Below are 27658 nucleotides of genomic sequence, written 5' to 3'. Positions count from 1 at the left end.
GGACAGATAAACACACAGAAGGAGTCAGAGAGTCAGACTGATCCAGATCTGAACTAACTTGGTTCCTTAGAGTCTGGAGAGAAGATCGTTTCTCACACACACACACACACACACACACACACACACACACACACACACACACGCTCTCTCTCTCTCTCGTGGGCTGAATGGAGTTAATGGCTTCACCCATGTGTCACATAGACACTGCATTCATTCATCAATATCAGGATGGATGAAGGTTTGTCAGGAGCGTTTTTCAGAATACCGTCATACCGTTTTGTGATGTGAACTGGTTTCTACATGTAAACTTATTACTAAACTCTCTGCTTGATTCCGGATGGCACTGATGAATGATTTTTTTTGCGACTTTTACCAGGTTTCCCAGGAGGTCAGAAACTTACAACATACGCCTTTACAAATGATGTTTATACGACCCACCCACCAACCCACCCGGTGTGCCTGCTAAAATAAATCAAGCCCTGCTTTGGGCTGATTTTTTTTTTTTTTTTTGCTCCTTGCTGCTCTTACAGAGTTAGTGTGAACGTAAAGATCCTGGAGGTGACTGAGAATGTAAAGGAAGGAATGACAAACAGCTCAACTGGCCATTTTCTTGGAGGTCCATTAATGAAAAAAACAAACAAAAAAAAAATAAAAAATAAAAAAAAATGGACTCGTGAAAGAAAGCTCTGCTTCCTATTTTTGAAAATGATGTCAAATTTAAAACACGATGCATGGTGCAACGGCCTTGCTTCCATAATTTCACATATTTTAAGTTGGAGCCGACAGCTGAGGAGGGAAATAACAGACTTAAGACTTTACATGTGTTCGAAAGGCTGAAAAAAACTGGTGCACATGCTCTTGATCATATAAAGGGATGAACTGAGAGGAGAAAGTCTCCAAAGAAGAAAGTGGGACGTAACGAGAGAAGAGTCACGCTTTCCACTTCGTGTGATCGATGTTTTCTCCAAACACCTCCAACCAAATTCTTCTCCTTCTTCTTCTCTTCTGAATTCACGCACTTTGCTCCTGGAAGATACTCTGCTGCTACGACTTCTCTTTTTTCTTTTCACCCCCCTTGAGACTTTGCAGACTCGTGTATGTGAACCTATCCACCCTTCCTTGCTGGAGGTGGGAGGTGGAGGCCGGAGCTGGCGCTGGTGTCGCTGCTCTGTGTTCTTTGTGGCTGAGGAGGAGGAGGAGGGACAGGATTCAGAGTCCTGCGGTGGGAGGTTTAGTGCACTGAGTGGGCAGCAGCTCCCAGCATCTGCTCCCTCTTAGCGGCAACCACACTGGGTGTTATTGTTCCCAACAGAGATGAAAAAAAAAAAAAAAAAAGGGGGGGGGGGGGGGGTACAGGAGATGGAGGAGATGGAGGAGATGGGGGTGGGGGGGTAGCAAAGCATTGAACCTGAGGTTAGAAAAGTTGAAAATAAAGACAGAGATGTGTAAAGCTGATGGAGTAGAATTATGGGGGGTGGGTGAAGTCAGATGTTCGAGACCTGTCAAAGGGGGGGGGGGGGTCATAAAAGCATCATTAGGGAGTAGGCTGTGCTCGCCCAATGACTCACACCTTCAGCTTGTTAGGGCTTCCAGTCGGCGGAGAGGAGGTCGGGTTCAAGGCCACGGCCGGATTGTGTGTCAGGACACATGGTGAGAAATGGATAAATAAAACAACAAAGCTTTGCACGTCTGACACTTTGGTTTCAAAGAAAGGGAAAACCACTTCCAAAAATAAAAGGCAGAGCGGTTTTCCTTTAAACCAGCAATGTTGGGCTTTTTGGTATGAACGTACCGACTGCAGATCTGTCATTTATTATTAGTCGGGGAGAGTCGCTGTTGGGTGTCACTTTTTTTTTTGGAACTTTGATTTCAATCCCTCGAAAACTGTTCGCTTCATTGATTCCCCTTCAATCTGCAGTGGAAAAAATGAAGCGCCCTCCTCCTCCTTCAGTTTATTCTGTTCAAAAGATGTGGACAAAATACGTCAAACACGTCTCGTGCTCAGCAGCAAACATCCGGAGTTGGTCGTCACTCACTGTGGGTTTTGGGCGTCACTTTTTTTTTTTTTTTTCTTTAAAGGGGAAAATTCAAGAAATGGACGTACAAAAAATCTGAAAGTTAAATTTAATTCAAATACTGCAACTTCACTAAAACAGAAGTTAGCTCTTAACTCTGTGGTTTTACTGTTGCTCAGAAATAACCCATTCAGACATCATTTCATTATTTTATCATAAAACTACTGAATAAAAAACTACAAGTGAACGCAGTGGATATTTACACGATGGTATAAAAACCATTATTCCTGTCAAAGGTCATCTGTTACTGTACGGGCTGTTGGTAGTAATGACCTCACAATCTTTAATAAATGTGGAAAACTCTCTTCTCTCCTATTTACATGAATCTAATTATCATAAATGCAACTAAAAATCTTTCCAAAACTCTCTTCTTATCCGAAGCTGCAGCCCGTGACCTGCACGGAGTCTCTGAGGTCACGCAGGCTTTTCGTGCCATTTGGCTGAACTCTGAACAAAATCATGTAATACACATTCTCACCCTTGTCCGGTTGTGTTAGTCTTCATGGGATTTCTCGCACGTATCTGAAACGTCGGTGATATGTTACTATGCACGGGTGTGTGGAATGTGGGGATGGTTTTGGCTTTGGTTTAATTTGCTGACAGCTCCGTGTGTGCACAGCTCCTCCTGATACACAACGAATTATGAAGATGTTACCTGCCCCATGTTGAGGGACACCAGCAAGATTTTAGCTGACACCCGTAAGGTCAGCAGTTCATTTGTGGCCAGTGATGCGATTGTGCGACTGGCACCGATGGGTGCAGTTGTTCGAGATATATCACATGATGTGTGCCAGATTTAAAGTCATACGGCCTCCAAAAGGTCTAACTGAAATATTTTCATATAGCAGACAAAAAGAGAGAAAGGCCACCTTCTCCACACAAAGCTGCACTGGCCTGAATTTTCATACCTTTGGTCTCATCTATATTTGCTTCGACTGCACTGGTTTTTTGGGGGGGTTCCTTTAATTGGAAGCGGTTTCAGGCTGTTTACATCAACAGTTCATCAAGTCTTCAAGGAAAGCAAGGACATCAACTCTGATTCTGATCAATTCTAATCAGCGTGTGGAAACACACAACTTCAACAAATGATAATCACTTTTTAATGACTCATTCTCAACAAAAGACCCAAACCAAAAGATATCTGGTTTGATATAAAAGAGAAATTTCATCAAACGCTGTGAAATGAATTTATGAAGCTGAATCAGTACAAGTTTTTGTCACAGGTTGATTTTCTGTCATTTATTATTTCTTCTCTTCACCTTAACTTTCCCAAAAGAGTCACGTTCCCATCAAACCGGCAAGAGCAGGGAGAGCGCTCTAAAAGTAAAAGAGTTCTTTATGATCTAGTTATCTTGTTTAATCTTGTGGTGATAAAAATCTATTACATTTATCTGTGATGACAAATTCACTGCACATTAAAAGAAGATCAAAATCTAAGGTGTTTAAACCTGCTTTAAGTCTGACTCTAATCAGGTCGGTCTTGTCCAGACAGGTTCAGCTCTTTGGCAGCTCTCCTCAGCTTTACATTAGCAGTGTATATTTATTCCACATCTGCACTGAAGCCACGGCTGCTGCTGCTCTACATACTTATATATATATTGGCCCTTTGCATGGCTCCTTCCAGGCCTATATTGGTCTCTCACGTCAACCTGAATCTTTAATCCTGGATAATACGATTTCCTTACCCTTCAAATCTTGTCAAATCCCACTCGAGGCCAGGCCTCCCCAACCAACATGGACATGTTACAATGGAAGGAGACTTACCATAAATCTGAGCGCCCTGGCATGAGCCTCTTCTTTCCGCTGAAATATGGTTCAAAATCTTGGGTCTTGAGTCTGTGGGCGTAGTCTATATAGCCAGATACTTCCTGTCCAAGAGTATTATGATCCCTTATGAAAATGACCGACTGTAAGAAAAAAAGGGAGAAAAAGAAGGAAACCCTCTGCGTAAATAATCAAGGCCATCATGAGTCAAAGCCAGACGGCCCGATGTCACCTGCTAAAATCAGACATTTAGAAGAAACTCATGTCATGCTTTTGAATCGGATTCAAATGAGAAACGAGTCCAGCTCGTGTTGTCATCTTGTCGATGGCGGCGGGATGTCCGCAGAATGTCCCACTCAGGTAAATGCGTAGGACTCGAGCTCTTACGGTAACTGGAGTCCCAGTTCCGTTCCAACACACCTACGTCTGAGGTGGGAACCTTCAAATGATATTAAATGCGGAGTCCTGAGTTAAAACCTGATCCTGCAAGTTCTCATCATAGTTGACGAACCTTCTGGTAAAAACAAACGAGGGGGCACAGATGTCAGCAAAAGATTTAAAAGGTCCTCGGAGGATCTGGTTTTCGGGGAAATCCCTGCAACGGTTTGAGCCTGGAAGAGACCGGAACACTTCATTTTCTAAAAAATTACCCCCACAGCTGATAATTGATCCAGTTAAATATGAGAATGAGGATTCTCTGCTTTGACCAGCATGGAAGGCTGAATGTTTATCATTTAAAGCATCATTAAGTGCACCACCTGCGTTCAATTGGAAGACAATGAGTAAGAAGAAGAAGAAGAAAGAAAAAAAAAAAAAAAAGCATGATGCAAAAAAAATGAAATGAATTCCTGAGCTGGTCATCACCACCAGGTCTTTGATGTGAGATCAAACCAGACACAACCTGGAAAAAATCAGGATGACAAACGGCTTTGTCACCTGATTCAGACAAAGCAAACTAAAGGCAAGTTGTCCGAAGCCCCGCGGGTGACAGAAGAACATGAAATGATCTTTTCATGTCGATTTGATGGTGTAGATAACACGTGATGACAATGGATGAGAAGAACTCCAAACAGAGAGCACACTCAGGTGTGAAGAGTTTGTTGTGTCTGCCAAAGATTAAAAAAACAAAACAAAACAAAACCCTTTTCTTTGTTTCTCGCCTTCAGAGACGAGGACTCTCTTTGTGTCCGACTCGTCTTGTTTACCCCGAGCGTGAATGAATCCCACTTGTCGGCCTACAGTAACGCCGAAAGCGGATCCGAGCCAGAATACCTCAGCTGGTGATATCACATTTGTATAACTGTCAGGACGCGGGCCATCTGTGGATCCCTTTACTAAAAAGGCGTGAGATAACTAGCGCTCCAGAGCTCTGAAGAAAAGAGGGTTCCTTTCTCTACGTCTCTCAAACGTTTAAAACAGATGCTATCAGGTTTACAGCTGGCTGGAGGCCTGGGCCAGATACCCTATCTACTGGCTCCTGTCCTCACGCAGCCAGCCTTGAAAAGCCATTATCAGGTGGACCTGGCAGAAGAGGCCGCTGACATTTTGGTGTGTGGCGGTAAAAAAAATACCTTTTAAATTGGTCTGTGGTGGATTCATCAATTAGATTGTTTCCACCAAACAAGCTGGTAGCTGGTTTGCATTGTAAAAGTTTAAGATCTTCCAGTTTCTGGTTCTGAGCTTTTCTTTTTTTTTTTTTCATTTTTTACAATGCAGTTTTTTTTCTACCAATGAAAATGAACAAACCTGAAACCTCATGTTTGAAATAAAAAATGCTCTAAATGATTCCGATACGTGGCAGCAGTGGATTACAAAAATGCCGGAAACAGACATATTCAGGCAATCAAAAGTCGTGTAAACATTAGAATTGAAACTCTTTAACTCCGGGAGAGTCAGATAATAATAATAATCTGCGGTGTATGTAACACATTAAAGATAATGTAAGCTTATCATAATTAGAAACCAATGTAAAACTGAAGCTATGATGATGTAATCGTCAAAGTAATAGCTAACATCTGGGAAAATGGCAACACAAGAGCAAGAGTTTAGCCAGATTATGAGAAAAAATAAATAGTTATTTAAATTAAAACCAAAGTGGGTGCAATAATGTTGTTTTGGTTTGGGTAATCATTTCTCTGGTCACTTTTTCCTTTGTTAATAAAGTTCTTATAATACAAATATCAATACCCTTATAAGGTCATCAAAATTTGCTCTTCTATAGCACAAACAGATATGATGATGCAGAAATGTCTGTCATCTTGTAAATGATGAAATAGCCCAAGCTTTGGATGAAGGACTAACTAAGTGAACTAAGTGAACAACAAATATAGAAGCTGGAAACCAGAGAATCGGAGCAGCCGAGTCAGACTTGCTTATTTGCTGCAAACAAGCAACATGAGTTTCCAGCCTGAGAGTGTGAGGGAGCTGGGGGACCTCCACCTTACACCATGGAAAACAAGTGGAAGCCTTACGTCACCTGCCAGCAATTACCAGGAACAGGTGCTGTGACCTCACGGGGCAGCGAGCTAGCGAGCGAGAGGCCCCCGCTTTATGGCAAACATCGGTCTGGTTAAAGTGCCTGAGAAGCCGAGCGCAGCACGGGTCCCAGGTAGAGAGCCCGTCCCTTTGTGATACTCTATATGCAGTTTGCTGCTCTTTGAAACTCTTTCTCGTGTGTCTGCGCAGTTGAAATTTTACCTGGCTGGAAGCAAAACAGCAGTGACCTTAAGATGAAGGTTACATAAACCCATAAAGAACAGTAGACCGGGAGTTTCCTTTAAATCCACCATCTGTGCAGATAATAAACACAACAAAGCGTCTGAAATCCTCACGGGCGCCCCACCCTCAAAGAAATCCACGATGAACATGTTTACGTGCTCGGAAACAAACAGTGAAACTTGAACAGTGTTGACAATTGTAATTATTGAGGTCTGTGAAAACTGTGGAAGGACACCCCCGCCCCACGTTCACCTCCTGACAATAAGTAAAACCCACACAGATGTGAACTGCTCGACAAACCTGTGGCTAATCTTTCAAAGGCTCACAGCTGAAAGAGAGGGATTTACAAATTCAAGTCAAACAGAAGCTGACAGCGGGCTGACACCGACTGCACCCCCCCTTTGTGTTTGACAATGTCCTACAGGTGAGGACACAATGGACGGACCACATGACATCCTGGGCCACGAGGAGTGCGTGTTCCCGTGAATGTGTGTTGTGTTCAGAGTGCTAACTACAGCTACCCACCTGGAGTGGCGTTCTCTGGTAACAAATAAAAAAAGTGTGAAATTAAAAGCTAAAAGACTCACACGTCTGTACAGACCGATTTTATACACTACAGCCATGTTAGCATTAGCAGCGCTAAGAAAACAACTTTTTACTCCCGTTGTTTTATTTCTGTCCCTTCTCCTCTTGAAGTGAAGGCATTTAGTCACTTTCTGACACAGACAGCATCTGTTCAGTGGACGTCACGTCTTATGTTGTTCGTAAAGGCAACAAAGACTAATGAGTAAACAGTTGATATGATTGCTAAGCCTAACCCTAATGCTAGCTTTGTAGCAAATTTACAAATAGTTCTTTTTAAAAGTTTTTTGAAAACTTCACTCAACAGAAAGTTAAAGTAGTAAAATAGCAGGAACTTCTGCATATAACAAAAAATAATAATGATGATTTCATATTTGAGTGGACACAACTTGTTGCTAAGGATAACGCTAGCTTTGTAGCAATGCAAAACTTAGAAATAGCTCATTTTAAATATTTTATGATGTAGAAGTTATAGAAAACAGAGACTACGAGGTTTAAAAATAAATAAATACAATTCCACATGAACAGAGAGGACTCGCAAGCAAAACAGCTGTCAACGCTAACGCTAGCTTTGTAGCAATGCGAAACTTACAAATGACTTTTTTTAAGGACATTTTTCGTAAGTATCTAAATTTTTAACAATAATTACTGTGTATAAGAATAAATAAATAAGATGATAAATATGACCAGATAGAACAGGTAAGTACACACCTGCTGATGCTAATGCTAGCTGGGTGGCAATAACAAAGTAAAGTAAAAGTTTATTTCGAGCATTTTATCTGCCCCTCACACACACGCACACACTGATACCACCAGCCTGAATGTTGGCCCCCATGGCCCTTTCCTGCCCCCATCCTTCAGCCCACCTCTGCCCACACCACACCCCCCTGTTCCCCCCCGGTCCCTGGGAACAATCCTGCAGTGTCAGGGAGTGTGCAGGTGTCTTGCGGTGTCAGCTGCCATACTGTTTATTATTGGTGGGCTGCGCTTCAGGAGGAATCCCGGGCCATCACTAACAACTGTGTAAATTTGTTGGGGTAAGGAAAACATGGCCTGAACTACAGGAATGTTTTGAGGTGGGAGCCCTTTTTCTGGCAGTCTTTACTAATGTCCCCTTTCTGGATGTTCTTGATGAGTGTGTGTGTTTTTCAGGGAGTTTACGGAGGAGTTTAGGCGGATGAGGAGGCGTCCTTGATTATTTGACTTGAGAGTGACTTCACACGGCCATCTTGTGTGACAGATGAACTAGTGGGGGCCGTTATGTGCTGAGGTGTGCTCACCTGAATCACACTTCCTGCAGGATGTGACTCGCTCCCAGAAACGTTTACTCCAATTCAAGAAAGCTGCTAAGCTGCATTAGACGGCACCGACATCATTGAAATTTGAGCGTCTCTCTCAGACCTCTTTTTACATACTTATTCTAAATAGAATAAATTGTGATATTAAGTCCATGATAACATGGCAATAAAACTGTGAGGAATGAAAAAGTCAATATATCTTTGGATCTAAAGAATCTAGAGCAACATCTTATCAGGGAGATTCATAACTTTAAAAACAGTATAGAGCAATTAAAAAATTAGGGGACTGACAAATATGGAGCTTTATAATAAGAGTGTAAAATAATCGTCATTTTTTTTGTCATAAGGCAAACAACTTAAAATATCTCATCTATATTTAAATATGTGTGTATATATTAACAGAAATTATGCCACTTGAGATAAATAAATGAAATGTTTAGCCCTGATGGTCTTTTTAGGCTCTCCAGCATTGGTTTCACATTTCTGCCCACTTTTATTAACAGTCTCTGTCAGTTACCTGATTATTGTAAATGATGGTGTTCAAATATGATAAAATATACATACTGATACGAAGACAAGAATCCGTGCAGACACTGTAGCTGGATTTTAGAGGCCAATACCAAAAGAGATTAAGAAGATCTGATGACATATCGGCCGATATGTATCTGTAGAAAATTACTGCTCCAGAAAGTCTTGAGGACAAACTAACTACAACCAGCACTTAAAATGCGCCGGCAGCTGAATTCAGTTTCTGGCTTTCTGGCGAGACTTAAAGTACTGAGCTGCACAGATCACACACACAAACATGACTATTGTACAGACTCACTCTTATTTGAAACGTGCCATCAAGATACAAGTGCAGGGTTGCGAGCTGTTTGCTCGGAGCTCTGAGTCACCATAATCTGTTTGAGCACTCTTCAACATACCCTCTCATCATAACCCTCCACATGAGCTGCTGATAGACTACAGCCACCCTTCCCAGACCTCCCTACACTCTCCTGCCAAACACCGCCGCTTTTCCATCCACTAAAAAGTCCAAAAGCAGGTTTTGTTTTAAAGCAGGTCTATATATCTACAAAAATAAACAAAGGCAGAGGCTTTGATTGTTTCCGTCCTGGAAAGGGGATGAACCTCCTTCGAGCTGTGCCCCGCAGATTCAGTGGCCACTACATTACTTCAAATATTTACAATGCAAACGCGAGGTTTTAAACCTCGCCATCTGTCACCGTCTGAGGTTCAGACCGTGCCGTCATTTTCACTGTGACACCTCACCGTCACGTAGCTCTGCGGCTCTCTGCAGCTTCTTGGTATAATTGCCATAACAGGCCTGATTGTGTGTGCATGCAATAAGGATGGAAATAATCAAAAGACATTTCTTTTTCCTTTCGTTTATAATTACAGGGTGTGTCACTAGACAGATGTCTTGGCACCGGATACAAAAATGCACAAGTGAACTGTTTCAAAAGGACTTTTTTTTTTGCTCTGTACTCTGGTTTAATTTTATATCTGTATTCTCTTAAAGCCCCGCACAAAGGCTGGCCAGACCACACAAAAAGGTGTAAAGAAACCTTTTCTTTATTCAGTGCACTGCATCGGATTAGAGGCTATTTTCTCCCTCATAATTTCCCCTTTGTAGCTCATTCCTTCTCAAATATTTGAACTAATTCCATTTTGGTTTGTTAATGATCTACCATAACAATAAATTACTTTACTGTCAGATTCCAGTCGGATTCATTTTGTTTCTCTTCTTCCTACAGTAGAGATCTGGGTTGTACCAGTGTGTGTGGTTTTGCACATCAAATAAAGGGCGTGTTGGTGCATGCGCTATGTAAGAGGTTTGTTGTTCATTTGTTTGTCATTCTATGTCCTTGAACACCACAAGCATTTCCCAGATTTGGGAAATTCTTAAAGTATGCAAAGAGCAGGATGGCAGCCAGCGCCTGGAGGATATTTGACCTACGACTCGAGATGAGGTCGCAGTGTAACATTTACAGTATGTTTTTCAAACGATGCACGGCCGATACAGGCACAAAAAGAAAGCTTTGCTTGTTTAGACGTCAGTTTAGCAAAAGACAGATTTGTGCATGTGTTTACCTCATGTGCTCTCCATCTGCATCCATAAACACACTGCATGGGTGTTTGTGCAAGAGACGCAGTAAATAAATCCAGAAGCAGGTGTCCTCCGATTGGGCTCTCCAAACACCCAATGGTGGACAGCTACGCCCAGTGAGGTTAGCCGTGGCCAGATACCAAAGAGGAAGCGGCTCAGTCAATCAGTAAGGAAGGCAGCTCAGCTAGCTCCAGCCCATCGGCTGCACTGGCCTCTTGTCTTTTTGGAGAACCCGCCAGTAAAGGCAGCACCACAAAATAAGTGGCTTGAACCCATACACTTCAAATTACAGGGCAGTCAGAATCAGAAAATGCTATTCTGCTTTTCGCAAATGGTGTTTTAGAAATTCTATTAAAACCTCCTTCGCTTGGCCCACGCTGCAGCTTTGCTGTTTTCCTCCGACTGCGTCAGATCACATCGGCCCGGAGGAATCTTTCTCTTTCTCCGTCTTAACAAACAATACATTTTGATTTACAGAAGATAAGGCAGCATGGAAACATCCCAGTAAGGTTTAGTGGAAGAAGCAGCAGCAGCATGGCTTCGGCCTTTGGAAGACAGACTGGATGTTCCTCTAAAGCAACATCACGCCACGCCACGCTCTTACTGTGGTAGTACCAAGGCAGCTTCCTGTTGCAGAGAAGCAAGAATGGGAACATTTAACAACGGCTCAATCTCTGTGTGACCTATTTAATGTTGATTTTTTTCACGCAGAGTTACATCAACTTAGAAAAATTAAAATTAAAGGCCACATGTTCAACAACTTTAATGTGTTTAATAGTTTTATGGTTTTAAGTGTTGACATCCATAAGAAGATATATTTGTGGTTTTAGGAACCAAAAACTATCTCAGTGTAGTTTGAGAACAACATGCCAACCAGCCAATCAGAAGAGAAGATCTGAGCCTCTCTTCTGATTGGCTGACTGCTTTCTGAGTGATCCATGTGGCCGAGGGCAGTGAGTGCTTTGTTGTGACATCACAAAAGTTCAGGAAGTCCTGATGGTTGGTGTTAAGGCTCAGTTTGTGAATACAGGCTGTGAGAATTTCTGAGCACAGTGATACTTCCACAGCATCAATACAGAACTGAGACCTGGTTTATTAAGACCACAGGGGGGTCTACCTTTGGACTATATGAACCTTCAAATCTCAAACATTAAATACAGACCTGTGACAACAGAGCCAGTGAGGTCTTTTTGTGAGAGCTGTACTTGCTAGTTGACCATCTGCTCCACAGTTCGACACACTGGGAGTAAATCTAAACCAAAAGGATTGTTTTTCTTAGCACCATCTAACCACCATCTTATTTTGTCCAAGTCCGACTTAACAGCCAAAAAGACAAAGCGATCCCCAAAGTAATGGAATCGCAAGTATGCAGCCCAGTCGGAGAGTTAAAGGTTTGAAATCCTTGGCAGGTGGCAGACATTTTCCTGGTCCCCACAAATGCAGCTGATAAAGACCTTCCCCATATGGAGAATAAGCTGTCAAGTCTGACAGGTGGCATCACTTACAGAGCAGAGTCCTGTAAGAGAACAGGGGTAAAGTTTCTGCTCCCTGAAAGAGAAAAAACTCCTCCTGCCCCTACAGTAAATTAGTCGCATGCTGGAATTCAGGGAGGAATTACGGGTTGAGAATAGCAGGCGGGTCTGGCACATGTGGTCAAAACACAAATCAGTCAAACGCCATCTCAGCTACAGATTTCAGACACCAAAGTGACCAAGCAAGGCATATCTTTTCCCTCCCCTCCACTCCTACAATCATTTTCCACATTCCACTGGCTTTTAAATTACCAGTGGGAAGAGGAATACAAGTTTAGCCTAAAATATATGTGAAGGCAGTGCGACGGAGCTGCTCCTCCGCCAGAGAGTTTGCGAAAGCTTTACAGAAGAAATGCAAAAACTGGGATTATGCTGTCATTAACTCTGTGCCAGTTTAATCCTTTCTGTTGCATTTCCTGTTCTGTTTGGGGACCGAATCTCTTATTTTAATGTACAAGTCTGAGGGCGTAACTTGGCTGAGCGGTCACATCGGACAAACTGTCCACATGTCTGGACTTTCTGGAAATATCGCCACAGATTTGCTTGCATAATAAAAAATTATACTGTGACATAAAAACAAACTGTTCTGAGGCTTCATGGCTCAACATAGCGTGTGCAAGAGAGTCGTTCTGCATGTATGTCACATTAGCACATACAAGTTCTGCTTTGAAAATAAAAAGTCGGACTATAATCAGTGCATTGCAACAAAAACCAACAGTTTCTAACTCTGGATGTATAAACACTGAGCAGAATCTGCTTCCTTAAATAATCACTAAAAAATACAGACATGCATTAAATTTGAAGTCTTTGCAGGCCAGAGAGAAGCTCCAAACGTTTGTCCCTCTTTCTGAACTGCAGCACCACGGCCTGCTGGATGTTCAAGAGCTGATTTATCAGACTGTTGGTCCTAACAAGTGCAGCAGCGATTAGCTCTGTCTGGCTCTAACAGCTGCTCTGTGGAGTAAGGCGGTAGTGTTAGTGTTTGTTTAGCAGCAAGATAAAATGGAAGTGGAAATATGAAACTGGCAACTAATTGAAATCTATGGCAGGTAAATTACTGGACTTAGGGATAGTTGAGAAATGTTCATTTTTCCCTCCTTAAACTGCAGAATCAGCTGATCTGTCGTGTGTGAAACTGACTTATAAACTGATCAGATCCGGATCAATCGGACGCTCCTATTGGCTCCGGTCACAGCCAATCAGAGGCCAAGCTGTCAAAGTCTCTGGATCAGTTTTTGTGTTGACAGAATAAAGACAATCAGATATTTAGAACAGATTTTTCATAATTAATGAGCAGAACTCCTGATCAGATAAAGATAGAAACTTCAGATCAACCCAAACGCACAAGTGGAACTTTTCTTTGTTTACACACTTCCTGTGATTTACAGTGTCTGTGAACTCAGTCTTCATTGAGCGACATATAGAACTGAATCTGTGGAGAAAAAAAAAAACGGGATGGAACAACAGAGAAGCCTTCATTTGGATTTAAAGGAGGTTCATATAACAAAGACTGGATGTAGTCCTGAAGGAAAATGGAACCTGCGCCATCAGTCCTTCACCCAAATCACTGCTGAACACAGACTGATACTGATTTAAGAGCCCGTGGAATGAAATGAACTTCCAGCTGATGTTGTCTACATTTAATTACACTCATCAAATTCTCATTGAATTGTAAAAGAGATGAACATGCCTAAACACTGAAATGCTTACTTCCACACATCTGCTTGCACAGGTGCACGAAACCCGAACCAGCTTGTGAGATTTATAAAGCAAACACTGATCAAGATCTGAGTCCCAGAAAATTTGTTCGCGAATGTTTGACATCAACGTCTCGGGGTTTTTACTCCCCTTTGCCTCTCGGTGGGGAGCTGCTCAGGATAAAAGCAAATACAGCGAGAGCTTCAGGTAACTGTGGCTGCGTGGAGGATTTATTTCTCATACTGTGTCAGCGGAGGAAAAAAATGGCTATGCAGACGAGAGAACCACTGAAAGTGATCTGCTGCAAAATGAACACAGTGAAGTTATGACTGTCAATCATCGGCTTCACTGGGCTGGAATAATAATTTCCAACTCAGGTCCAGGTCTTCCTTTACAACTGGAAAATCAAACAGAATTTACAACATGGCCGACGTGAGCATTACGACACCTTCAACACGTGGCTTTGGGGATTATTTTGGCAGCTGTGAGATTGTGATATGAGTCGTGATTTCAAATTCAGATTTAATCAACTTTTTAAAGAGGATGGAATGATAGAAATGAGAGCAGACTTATTTTCTATTAGTAAATATTTTACTCTTATTTGAGGAGCTGTGCTGCCATCATCCACCATTCACTTTATGTATTTTCCTCTCAGTTTGAGTGAAGTGAATATTCTTTGCTAATATCGAATTGCATACTATTTACAGCCACATGCAATCATTTTCATCAGTGTTCTGGTCGCAGTTTCAGTCTGACAAATAAAACGTCTGGTTAGGTTTGAAATATAAAATACAATAATGTAAATATATTTAACCAAAAAGCCTTACATGACATAAAGATTTTGATTGATAGACTTTTGTATCATGATATCAGCTCAAATATAAAACACAACATTACTACACACTAACAGCCAGCTTCTGCTTTGTGTAGTCATTTTTGGGCACGCACTCCAAAATACTGAACATACTGTATATAACAATCTGCAATATGCTTTCAGTGCAGAGTGACAAACAGTGAGTGATGCCGGACGGCACATTACAAACATCCTGTAAGTTGTTGAATGGAAAGTAAAACCAATTCATCCTGGTGGGTCCAAATACTTGTCATTGTCACCTTGGAGACAAATCATTGTAACGTGGTTATAATTACTGCACAACGTTTGCCGCAGTGCAGCTATGCAGAAATTACACACTACTAAAGTGGGCACGAACAAGGCTGCCACAAACAACTTTATTTTTGAGAGCACTCCCTTCCTGTTATTTGAGACGGATGTTTTAACAGATTTTTGAGCAGAGGCAAGTACATGTTGCATCGGTCAGCTGCATCTGCTGCTCGACGAGATACAGCAGTGCCCCGAGCTCACAAAGTTACTACTTTAAGCACAGATGTTGGCTACGGTGACCACATGACGATGATCCAGCAGTAGTAAACACATTCCACTCTGTCCTATTAGGGTTTAAAGAGAAACCAGCACCTTCCACAGCGATGACTGCCATCTGAGGGTTTACTTTTCAGAGAAAGTCCCATTTCAGTTTAACTGGAAAAAGGAAATCCTGAATATATCCACTCAAAACAGTCACATGACTCAGCCGGTGGTCTGCAGGTTAATCTAAGTGGTTTAACTTTACTAATGAACACCTGAGCTACACTGATCTAGTTTATCTAAATTTTATTGAAACTCAATTTAGGTGCAACATCCGAATCACAGGAGCTGATGTTTGAGCTGTTTGCTTGTTGTTGTTTTTTTAAATAAAGGTTAAATGTGTCACAACATACTGATGAATGAATGAATGAAGCATTTTTGTTTTACAGAGACGTTCCACAGAGAATTTTGTCCAGAAATGACATCATTGTGAGTTTAAAGTTGTACAACTACCAAAAATGTAGTTTTACCTATTTTGGGGCTGGAAAAGAACTTTGACTGTACAGGCTCCATTTCCAAGAACCAACAACAATGGAAAACAACAATGACTAAATGAACCTGCAGCAGAAACGTATTCATCAACTCCACATAACACAACTGGATGAACATTTCCACCACAGACATCACAATGTTTAGGGAATAACAAAAACAAAAAAACTCTAAAACCGCAGTCCCCATGTCACTGACAGAACGTCGGATAATCGTTGGGGGAGGGGGGGAATCTTCATTTAAGGATTTAACTGTAATCAGTGATTCCAATACTCTCTCTGAATGTAAGAGGTGTTTCACCTGCTCCACGTCTCGTACTCTGCAACTCAGGTCAGTTCAAAGCTTGAAAAAGATTAGAAGCAAAGATCTCGCTGATGTAAAACCAACACACACATTTCTTTGATGTGACAATCTGAAATCGAGCCAGATATGCCAGTTTGTGTGATCCCGTCCGTTCGGGAGTGTAACGTCCACTCACAGTCCGTGACCTCTAACACCATTACCAGAACACACCAGAAGTACTCAGTTTCTCTACTCAGATGTGAAATCCAAGTGAGTTTGAAAGATGCACTTTGAAGACAGTGCAGGTGGAAACTCTTTAGGTCAGCTCAGGTGTAAAAATCAGACAGAGGAGCAGAAAAACAGGGATGTTGAGAGGGAGTTGTCCTCTGAATTACCTCTGTGAAAACACACAGAAAGCGCCTGAGACAAAACTATTTTCCTTCCCTCTTTGTCTTGGACAAAATTTGGTTGTGCTTTTGTCAGATGACGTGAGACTAAGGGTTTTACTGTCTTCATTTCCCACGTTTTTTACTGACTACACGTCTATGCCGGGACAGCAGGGAAAAGCAGGTGGGCTGGGCTGAAGAAGCAGCGTTTCGCTTCTTTTAAACCTGTTTAGCATATTGACAACTGTGAAGAGGGAGAAATGCCCGAGACCAATAGACGAGATGGTGGTTCATTCTGTTTGTTAAAAGTTGAGATTTCAGATTGAAGGCTCAGTTTCTGAATTCAGACTGTGGAGACCTTTGATACTTTCACTGCAGTCATATAGAACCTAGACCTGATTAATAATCAAAGACCACATAGAGGTCTACCTTTAGACCATATGGACCTTTGAGATCTAACTTTAGACCCTAGAAATGGCCAGAAATTCTTATAGGTACATGACTGTGATCACGAAAAAGCAGCGTGTTTATTTCTGCCAGACTTTGTGCCCTTTTGTCCGAATGCTGCTGATTCAGGATGTCAGAAAAGCCACATAACTCAAAACCATGACCAACCACATAAAGCTGTAAAAATCACCGAATCTCAGAGTCATTTCCTCAACATCTTGCATCCTCTGATACAGGAAGCCACATAGTAAACGCTCAGAAAGGTTCATCTTGATACTATTTACCGCTACCAAAACAACAGCCCCCTGACACCTCTCTGACCGTGTTCAGTCTGTGTCCAAGCGTTTTTAAAACAGTCTTCTCGCTGTTGTTGGATCGGGCTTCGCGTTCCTTTGTCACACAAATGCAACACATTGAACAACTTCCTGGAGAGCTTGTCCAGAATGTAGTCCCCTGCTGTCCCCATCCCTCAAAGACAATGTATTTATTGACAACCCTTTGATTGTCCATTGAATTTCTGCCTCTGATGCAGAGCCATTTTATTTATGAAGACGTTCTTCTGAAAGGTGAAATAATGACAAATGATTCTCTACCTCAACAGACACGAGGGATGTTGAAATGGGCCGACAAATCATTTTGAAAAAGGCCTTTTAAAAAGCCAATGACAGGAACTTTGATGTTTAATGTTGAACTTTAATGGATAACAGCATTTATTTGTTTGATTTTAGTCTGATTATGTCCGTGATAAAAAGTGGAGTAAGGAATTGGATAGTTGATTAGCGACGGGAAGAGTTAAAGGAAACAAGATCAAGAGACGGAGAAAGAATTCAGATCGGGGCTGCTGACAGATTTTGAGATTTCCAAACGGGTCATGATTTAGAAAAGGTAGAATCACTGCTTTGCTGTTCAAATTTAAATCGTGCGTTTGATGAATTTGTATAATGTGTATTTACAAATCTGATAGAGTGGTAATATCTTCTCAATCCCATTAGTGGAGGCACTCAATGCTTTATAAGATATAAACCTATATTTTGAAATCCAGAGACATCCTCTAAATAGTCACATCAAGATTGCGGCCACCAGAAGGAATCAGTAGCAGCCATCAATCAGCGATAACATGCCGAATGATTCTGAAGTGATTACGGACCCACTTCAGATGAAGTAGATGACTTTACTCCAGAGCACACATCCTCCCTCCACGAACTCCACCTACTCGTTTGTTCATGTTTTAGCCTAAACTGTCAATCCTTTGACAAAAAGCAGACTTCAAAGTCTCTGGGTGGGGCACAATTTCCTCCTAAAATGTTTGGCCTGATCTTAGCAAGTCTACCAAAACGCAATTTGCAGACATGAAACAATTACCTTCCTGTTTAAAGCGAGTGTGCCATGCATTATTACATATCGTCTTGTGAGACGTTTCAACATTTCATGTTTCCAGGATCCCCAATGTTAACATTTGTGGTGTGCATCTGTCGCAGTGGGCTTCTCTTTGAGGGTTAGAAGTGAACAAGCACTTTTCTAATTGTCAGTTCTTGCTCCCACTGCACATTAATCTGGCCGGTGCAGCCAGGGATTAGCTCCAAACGGAGGGGAAGTCCCTGCCTGTTGATCTCACGTGAAATACAAATACATACACACACAAACACACACACATGAACATGCTTATGCATGTGCGTGCGAGAGCTTACATGCGCAAGCGTGAGCACACACTCGCGTTATTGATTCCAGTCCACGAGCTAATGAGAACCAGCTTCTCTAACCGCTCGCTGCATGTGACATGATGGAGCTCCACTGTATTAAGTCTGTTAACATTTAAGAATATAACTGAGTCAAGCCAGGAACCACCGGCACGCTGAAGGCGGCAGGGTGGCCTCGTGGTTACGGCAACCACCTTGTAACTAAAAAGGTCACAGGCGTGATCCCTGCAACGGCCCCATATGTCCATCAAATTAAATTCATTCACTGTAATGGGCTCTAAATGTCAACTGAACGGCAAATGCACAAAATGAAACGCTTCAGGGCCGAGCCGCCGCCTCCGTGGAACAAATGAAGCTTTACAATTCGTTAGTCAGCAGTTCTGTTCTTCACTCAGCTTCATGTGAAACTGACTGCACTTAAAATCAGCTTTGCTTTACAAATATGCCAGAAGCTTGCGAAACATAAAGCATGAGCTATAAATACATATTTTACAATAAAACATTCAGTATTTTTAACATTATAAATGAGGATTAACATGCAGGCAGAACTGTGCTAATATACCAGCTTCAGGCTCTGCTCAGTTGGAGAGAATGTCTGTCAGGTTTGTCGTCTGCTTATGTTCAACCTGAATCTATTTGCTTGTTCAGGCACAGACATGGATGGATGCATAGTCTGAGCAAATACCTCAGCATAATCAAGAGCAGAAATTGAAGCTGCATAATGAAAGTGAAGGACTCACACGAGGCTTTTGGTTAACTCCGGCTTTAATAATGCCATACCGGTGGATACTTTAAGGGACGAGACAAATCTTAGATTTCTATCTCCTGCTTTTTCTGGACAAAGCTCTCCCTAATGTTTGAGACACTTAAAAAAAAATTCTCATGAATTTTAATTTGAGCACTTTTGCTGATGTAGATTTAGGAAACAGACATCTCAGTCAGTGGGAATGGCACTGTTGGGCCCCTGAGCTGTGATTTAGGATGATTACACAGGTGCATTTTAACATAAAAAAAAAGAAAGAGCGAGAGTATGAATGTTGCTCTCTGCCCCTCTTTATAAAAGATCACTATAATTCTTGTCTGCTTTGAAAGCCATAGCACGACTTTGTACCCCTCCACTCATTAATATATAAAAAAAACTTCAAATAGAACCTCGTTTCTTGAGCTTTCACAGCTGCATAAAGAATTATATGGCTATGAACTGAAACTAACACACACATAACTGCCCTAATAGCCCGCTCATGGCATATTGATGAGTTGTTTCATAATTATTGTTTACCTTCCTTAAAATAATGTATGAAACAGGTGCAGCGTTATCAGGGCCTCGTATTTGTGGACACATTCCTGTGCAGACCGGGGCACAGGTGTAAGGCTTGAAGAGGGAAAGTGTACACATCACAATCAGCTCCAAGGACAGACAAATGCCTGGCGGGGCAGAGCTTAAGGATGATGTTTGCACTAAATTCAATTACTTTTGTTCATACTGAAAGTGTTTGTTAAAGGCTGACGCCCACAGCGCAATTATTGAGTTGACTGCGAGGGCAACAAACAGCAGCGGTAATAATCAACTGTCCCCCGACGTCAAAAAATCTCATTTCTGAACTAGTGAAGAAGAAGTGACGCTGTGGTCAAACTCTCCACGGACGTTAATACGCTCCCACAGTACGACTCAGTCTCTCAATTATATCTATGTCCATGTTCCATTCAAAAAAAAAAAAAAAAGAAAATGTGGTAAGATTTTATTGGCGGCTAAGGGCAGATAATAATTTAGGTGGTGAAACACTAACAGATGAAAGAGCTGCCAGAGATTGATTTTCAGTTTGGTAATTAAAGGTTGAGCAGACAGAAATAAACGCAGCGAGGGAAGGTTATGATTAGGCCTTTGATGATGTCGATAGGCTTCAGTTTCCATGTGGTCATATAAGAGATATGCCTATAGAGAGCCACACTTCAAAGTTTTATACTTCCATACAATGACCAGATTATACACCAGACGGGCATCGTACATTCACAGGCGACTCAAAATGAAGACCACGTGGATCCAGTCCCCCAAACTGAGTCGTGAAACCACCAGTGTAATGTTGTGTAGGTCCTGACCCCGGAGATCTGCACTTCTCTAGACCACTGAAGCTGAGCCCTGGAATCTGGATGAAGATGTTAGCAGCAGATCCTTTAAGTCCCTGAAGTTGTGAGTAGCCTCCACAGATCCGGACTTGTTGGTGCAGCTCATCCCGCAGATGCTGGACTGGACTGGGATCTGGGGGATTTGGAGCCGGGTCAACACCTTCAGCTGGCTGTTGAACACTGTTTACATGAAGACCTGGACTTGGTCTGAACCAGCTTTAGGTAAATTGAAAATCCAACAGTTTACCAGCATCCACCAGATGATCCATCAGATGATCCATCAGACCAGACCACCTTCTTCCAGCTGACCAGTCTGCAGCTACACAACAAACTGTGATCTCTGTGTGTTCTGACAGCGTTCTTCAGACCACACGGTCCAGACTTCATTCCCAACAACCATCAATGAGCCTTTTAAAATGATTTATATCACTCTTTAATGACGCGCCACCTTCTTTGGTCACAATTTTGGTGAATTCAGGCACGAAGAACTTGTGACTTATTCGGCGGCGGTTTGGGGACATTCCTGTTGGTGGTTACAGGAGGAATGTTGCGGTTAAGGACACGGAAACAAAACGGTCATCGTGAAAAGAAACCAACACTGGTAGGAAAAAGAATGTGGATGGCGAGTCGAAGTTGATGTGATGCAGCCGGAGACGTTTTATGGTTACGCTCCTTGAGCAAGAACAGCTTTTGGGTAAATGTAGATCAAACGTCCTTCCGGGTACTTAATGCATTTTACAGTTTTCTGTTTGTGCTCCTTTGGTTATTTTGAGACAGTCCTCATTATCTTTTTTTGTAATCGTGCCATTTTCTGTTGCATTTTTGATGATGAATGTGTTTTGTGACTTTATTGACACAAAAAGGCCGACTGTCTGCAGACATTTACAACTAAAACAGCATTTAGAGCTAAAGGATTTAAAACATCGGCTAGCCCTTTGAATGAAGTTGATTATTTAATCCATATAGCTGACTAATTATTGGCTCAACTGGAAACCAGGTAAAGCTCTGTCTCAGTTTTAAATTCACTAAACACAGCTTATAAAGTCTGCACATAAAGTTTAACTTGTCTGAACTTTGAATTTTACTCATTTGTTAAAAAAATGGCTGCTAAAACACTTATGTCGCTTTTTTGAGAAATTTATCCACACTTCACTGCGTTAAAAACATTACAGCAGGAAAGGAAAAGATTTAATGAAGTTAATGAAAATATCCCACAGGCAGCCTGTCCCTTTAAAATAGCCACCTTAAGCCACGGAGCAGAATCAATAAGCTAACAAGGCAAACATGTGTCCTAGCAGTGAAGCCACAATACCCCGAAGCCTCAGTTTCAGCTAATCTCAAAGTATGCTGAGTGTCCTCATGTGGGGAACAATAAGGGTGTGTGGTGGGAAGAGAAGGAAATCTTACACATACCAAACAGGCCGTGCAAAATTAACTGAAGTGTGTTTTTAAGAGTGGGAGGGATCCAAAATAAATCTTGAAAGACCTGACTATCATGCTCCTTGTCTGACTCTTATCCAAGTTTAGCCACGCACACAACCAGAGGTTAATTCTTTTGACCTGACACAAACTCTTTCCACGTTATTAGGCATTTCTGCCGTTGACAGAAGCTTTCAGAGCCTGTTCGTTACAGACCAAACATGTCGGAGAAAGCACCAAGAATGCCAACCATCTCAACGAGGCAGCGGCCTCCTGTTTGGTGGTCGAGACGAGTGAACCGTTCACAGTGCTGTGAGTAACAATTAAAAGCAATTACTCTGTTTCTTTAAAGTGTCATATAGAGTTACAGTTTCCCCTCCGTGTACCTTCTCAACTGGAAAAAGATATATGGAGACTTGATTTTGGTTATTTTCTGCATGTTTGACCTGAGAAGACAAATCGGTCCAAATCTTATTTTTGGGGGTTGTTTCAATTTACTTGACACAAAAAATATTTTAGCAAATCTCCCTTATTTGAAATTTTGTCCTGATCTTCTCTCATCCATTAATTTCACTTCATTCTTGCTATCTTCTGTCATTTGCTCTTCTCAGTATTGCCCCGGTCATCGGGGCAGTTGGGGTTAAGCACCTTGGCAGTAATTAAAAGGTGCCCTTCTGTTTTGACCATTCACTTCCCCTGTCCCAGATCTTTTTCAGCCTCTTGCAGGGTTTGATTGTCTCATCATAAGCCTGCTCTAGTTATTCCTCAGCACCTTTTTTTTTTTTTTTTTTTTTTTTTTCTAACGCAAGGCTCCATGTTTATTTAGAGAGGTTCTTATTAGTTTTGTTTACCCCGGGCGAAGGTTAAAACGTTACATGGCTGGATGAACTCACTCTTAACACAGGTTTAAGTTCCAGCTCAAACATTTCCGCTACATGGCTAGGCTCTGAGAACTTGAGAACCACTCTGAGAACCAATCAGTGTTTAGAAATTCAGATGACTTGTTTATCTTATGAACGGTACACACCGCGGTGAAAGCTGTAAATCTAAACATTCAATGCACATGATACCTTACAGCTGAAGCTTTAAAACGGGGTCAAACTTTTCAGAGATACGTGTCAGTTTGAAGGGAAATGTATCTTGAGAACACAGGCTCAACATATTTTCACCCGCTTCATTTTACCCAATTTGGTGACGTTGGTTTGTACCATCATTCCAACATTCACCAGACAGTTGTTCAGGATGTGTTTCCCACACACTTTCATTTTTAAAGATGCAAGCTAAGCTGGCATCACTTCCTGTTAAATGGCCCCTTATCACCTAAAAGAAACTGTTCATGCAAATTAATTTTGAAAGAGCAACAGTGAGCCGGCGGATCAATGGTGTAATTTCATCACTCGGTCCGTAAATCACTCGCTTTCTGTGCTGTTGATCACACTGATTTCATTAGAAACAGCTGACTGCTGGAGCTGGAAATGAGGCTGATGAAATCAATAAATTTGTGGCCCAATTAATCAAAACAACATGCAGAGAGATGCTAAGCTATGCTGTGTAGATTTGAGGGAAGCTCTGTCAGCTCTATGTGAAGAACAGTCATTTGATCATCTGTGAATTTTCCAAAAAGCAATTACAAAGTGATAATCAAAAACAGTGGCCGTCTTATTTAAAAGTTTCATGCTGATATTAAACAAAAGGAGACATTGGGACATTGAATTGTCGTTTATTATTATTGGCCTCATTATTATCCTCCAGGAACTGAGAAAAAACTCAGCATTAAGGAGCACTTTCAGGTGAAATTTTCCCAGGTCTGAGTGACAAACTGCCACGAACAGCAGTCCCAAATAAATAAATGAAGTGTGGTGGAGCGTGTTGAGGTGGCACGCTAATGTTTGGTGATAATGGGGTCAAGTGCCACAGAGCTCTCCACCAAACAGCTCACAGCTGTGGGCCTTGAAAGATGGCTGCTCTGCAGCGACGGCAACTCCGTGACAAAAAACAGAGCCGCTCCGCTCCTTGTAATTTGAAAGTTATTTTACAAACCATTATCGTAAATTTCCCTTTGCGAGCTCTTTCTTTAGTATCAGTTTATGATCCATTGGCTGGCGCTCGGGGGGAATGGGACAGGAGGTGGGCTGAACTTGCTCCATGCGGGTTAAGTGGCAGCTCAATGTGTCATGGGAAAGAAAACATGCCCCCCGTGGCTGGCTTGTTTAAGGTATCCTTTCAAAGGTTACCGTCTTTCTTTAATGCCCACATCACAGGCGGGTCTGGCCCCTTGAGCTAGTCGCAAACAGGAAGTCTCTGCTAATCCTGGTCTTCCCTAATGACGCAGAGGAATTCTCAATATTTCCATTGTCTTCCTGCCTGCACTTCCTCTGTATTCAAATGCACTCTAAATCTTTTCAAGAACTGAAAAACTTGCACGATAGGCAAATAAATCCATATTGTTTGGGGAGATGATTCTGGTGTAGTAAACTGGATTTCACCCAAGATCATCTTATCATGAAAATATAATGAGCAGCATTGCGTGATAGTGTTGTCTAAGGCAACAATCCTGAAATGAATCCCCCCTTCATAAAGGTCACAAAGTCCAGTTTTTGTGTTTGTTGCTCGGGTTTGTCTTTAAAACTATGTGGAAATCATCTGCTTTGATTAATGTGTTATTTTAACAAAACTGGAAACTGGAAAAACAAAACAATAGAGGGAAACGTCAGATTTGACTCTGTTGAGACCAAAATCAGAGACTAGTAGACTTATCAGAAGTGTAGTCAGCATCTTATTTGATTTATTGGTTTAATAGAGCGTATATTGCCAGTTGTTTTATTTATTTAAAGTTTAATTTTGTTAAATTAGTTTGAAATGTCCAGCAATGTCGATTCTTTCATTTTTGAAGCACTTTAACTTCAAGTGTAAAATAAAATAAACATGGCAGTGACGTGATGAACGGCAGTGCATTGTGTCGGCGGGTGTCTCATTTGTTCCCGAAGGGAGGATTTAATGCAGAGTTAGCTGCATAAGTCTTGTCAAGGTTGACCTAATAACCTGCTATACTCTTTTTATTTTTTGTTTTTTCAGCTTTTCAAAGTCATCACTAAGACATAATTTCCAGGTCAGGACAGAAACCGTCAGCCTCAGGGAGGGCAGCTTGGTGTGAATTAGGCAGATTGTTAGAGGGAATTGAAGTGCACGGTAAGTTGGGCCGTTGCTGAAGACATGTTGTGCCACGGCGCGGTGTGCTCTGAATTCTGATGCACAGATTAAAGCCCGTCGTGGGCACGGTCCAGTCCGGCTCAGCTCCTATCAGCGTTATTCCAAAGCACTCAGGCGTGACATCTGCTAAGAGGCCTGCTCACAGGCTTTGGCCTCATCACCAGGAACACGTCCAAGTCAAATATTGTTGCCCTCGCACATTGTGGGGCAGCACCCTGTCACGGCTCCTCTTTAACCAGGAGGTGATGTTTATGACAGCGCTCGGAAAATTAATGGCACTGTTTCCATACAGGAGAAAAAATAGAGGAAAGTGAAGAAGAAGGAGAAAAAACGTGGGAGGTACTACATACCACACACACTCATGTACGGCCCGGGTGGAGGGGAGCTGGGGGCGGCTATGGGTCTTAGGTTTTTCTTTTTCTACATCACAACTTGACCAGTGAGTTATCGGCAGCAGAGATACGTCCGACACCGCGCTCCAGAAAAGTAGGATCAAAGTGGATGACATAAGCCAGCGCAGCCTTCAGAGGAACAAGATAAATGTAGCGAGCTGAGTCTTTATCAAAGGCCTGCCTGTTTTAAGATCCTGATTAAAGCTCGCGGAGCTCCACCCCCCCATCCCAGTGGAAATAGGTGTTCAAACATGATTCTGTTTTAGTTGGCCTGCAGCTCTGCTGAGAAGCTCCCCCTTTGGGCTTGCCATCAGACTCCTGCAATCGCCGGCTGTCACACTCCAGCACAAGGAATTCAGTGTTTTTACTGCGTTTTTCAAACCATGAAATGCACTTCAGTTCAGCCCTGCAAGAGGAAAAGAATAATAGAGACTGTGATTTCATTTGATCTCTGCCTGCTTTCTATGGATCTGAAATAACTTTCAAAAAGGCAGCATGCGGTTTGAGACTATACAAACTGAAAGTGTCCAAAGCAATAAGAGCAGCGCTGCATGTCTGGTAGTGCAAACATGCGTCTCTTCTTCACCGTCTTCCTGGTCTCTGCTGGCTGATAGACTAAGACGATATGAGCAGATTTTGTTTTGTTACGTTGTCATAGGGGATAAGATAAACGAGGGGAGGGGAGGTGGGGGGGTATCCATATTACAACCAGGCCACCGCTGTGATATCAGCTGGGCCAGATGGTGGCTGGAAATACATCACTGATAAATAAAGTCGAGCTGGAAGTACGGGAATGGGGCACACAGAGATGGGGGGGGTACACCAGCCCTCAGCTACAAAGACCGGGGAGCTCTGGCTGCAGTTTGGAGGATTATCGACTGGACCGGCCACTTGGGTGCATAGCTAAAGCAGCAGGTGATTTCTGGCTGTCCGCTGTGGTACCTGTGGCCAAATGTTAGTTTGGATACTTGTGAGTATGTGTGGTTTGGATTGCAGACAGAAACATGCTCCTGTAATAAACTGGTCAAAGGTGGGCAGGAGTGCGATGTGTTGTGCGATGTGTGCGTCTTTGGGCAGATGTTCCCACCTCGTTGGCTCAGTCTAAATAATCTGATGCTAATGTACGAGCTCTTCCTCTATTTATTCCAACCAAGCTGATGTCACCGCAGCCGGAAAAAGCAGGACTTCCTTTTTGAGGATTCTGACAGGCTGTTTAAAACATGTGAACGTATCTGGCCGTGTGTTATTGGCATTGGGGCCACGCAAGGACATTTTTAGCTTCATAACTATTGAATGAACCAGAAAGTGAAAAAGATTAACTCTGGATTTAGCACTTTTAGTAAAGGTTGAAATAAAATATATATATATATATATATATATATATATATATATATATCTTTAATAATTGTAATAAAACAAAAAAACTAAAACTAAGTAGCCAAAGCTAGACTTAAGTAAAAACAACCAAGATTTAAATCTAAGTCAACAACTAGATGACATCTTGTGGGTAAAGAGGAGAGTTAAATATTTCTTTAACAACAATTCAACGCTGTACCGCAGTGTCTGACCACTTGAGTATGAAGTGATATGAAGCCATCCTGAAGAATTGAAAGTAGATCACAAACACGTTTTGAGAGGTCACAATCTGACATAAGATAAATAGGTTACATATTACGTAACTGACAAATGCAGGCGTGCACATTTCGCTCTCGTTGCCCTCCAACAAAGATCACGGAAACAAACACGTTTATCAGTTCCAACACCTATATGTGACATAAAGCAGTGTTAAGTGTCACACTGATTGTGAATTTGATTTATAGTGTGTGATTCATTTTACACGACCTACACTAATTAGTGTTTGTTCTTGTTTTACGACACTTGGTTGGGTAAAGCACCGTGGCCTTTCAGTAATGCTCCTCTTTGTTACATAAAAGAAATAAAACTGCACCTTTTCTTTAAGTCTTTTCTTATAACAGTTCTGTCTTTTAAGAGACAAATAAAATGTGCTTCTT

The 27658-nt window shown here is 41.9% G+C and overlaps 1 protein-coding gene across 2 annotated transcripts in view; it reads right to left on the bottom strand.

Moving 5' to 3' along the window:
• The window catches only part of cfap299 (cilia and flagella associated protein 299), a 63806-nt gene that overhangs the window by 9693 nt on the left and 26455 nt on the right, over nt 1-27658 (bottom strand). For both annotated transcript variants that reach the window (XM_029511456.1, XM_029511455.1), the window contains one exon: nt 3840-3982. In XM_029511456.1, the coding sequence (XP_029367316.1) occupies nt 3840-3982 (143 nt within the window). The remainder of the gene's footprint in view (nt 1-3839; nt 3983-27658) is intronic.

The sequence above is a fragment of the Echeneis naucrates genome, chromosome 9 (genome assembly GCF_900963305.1).
Source record: "Echeneis naucrates chromosome 9, fEcheNa1.1, whole genome shotgun sequence".
Taxonomy (NCBI): Eukaryota; Metazoa; Chordata; class Actinopteri; order Carangiformes; family Echeneidae; genus Echeneis; species Echeneis naucrates.
This window is presented reverse-complemented; position numbering and strand designations above follow the sequence as displayed.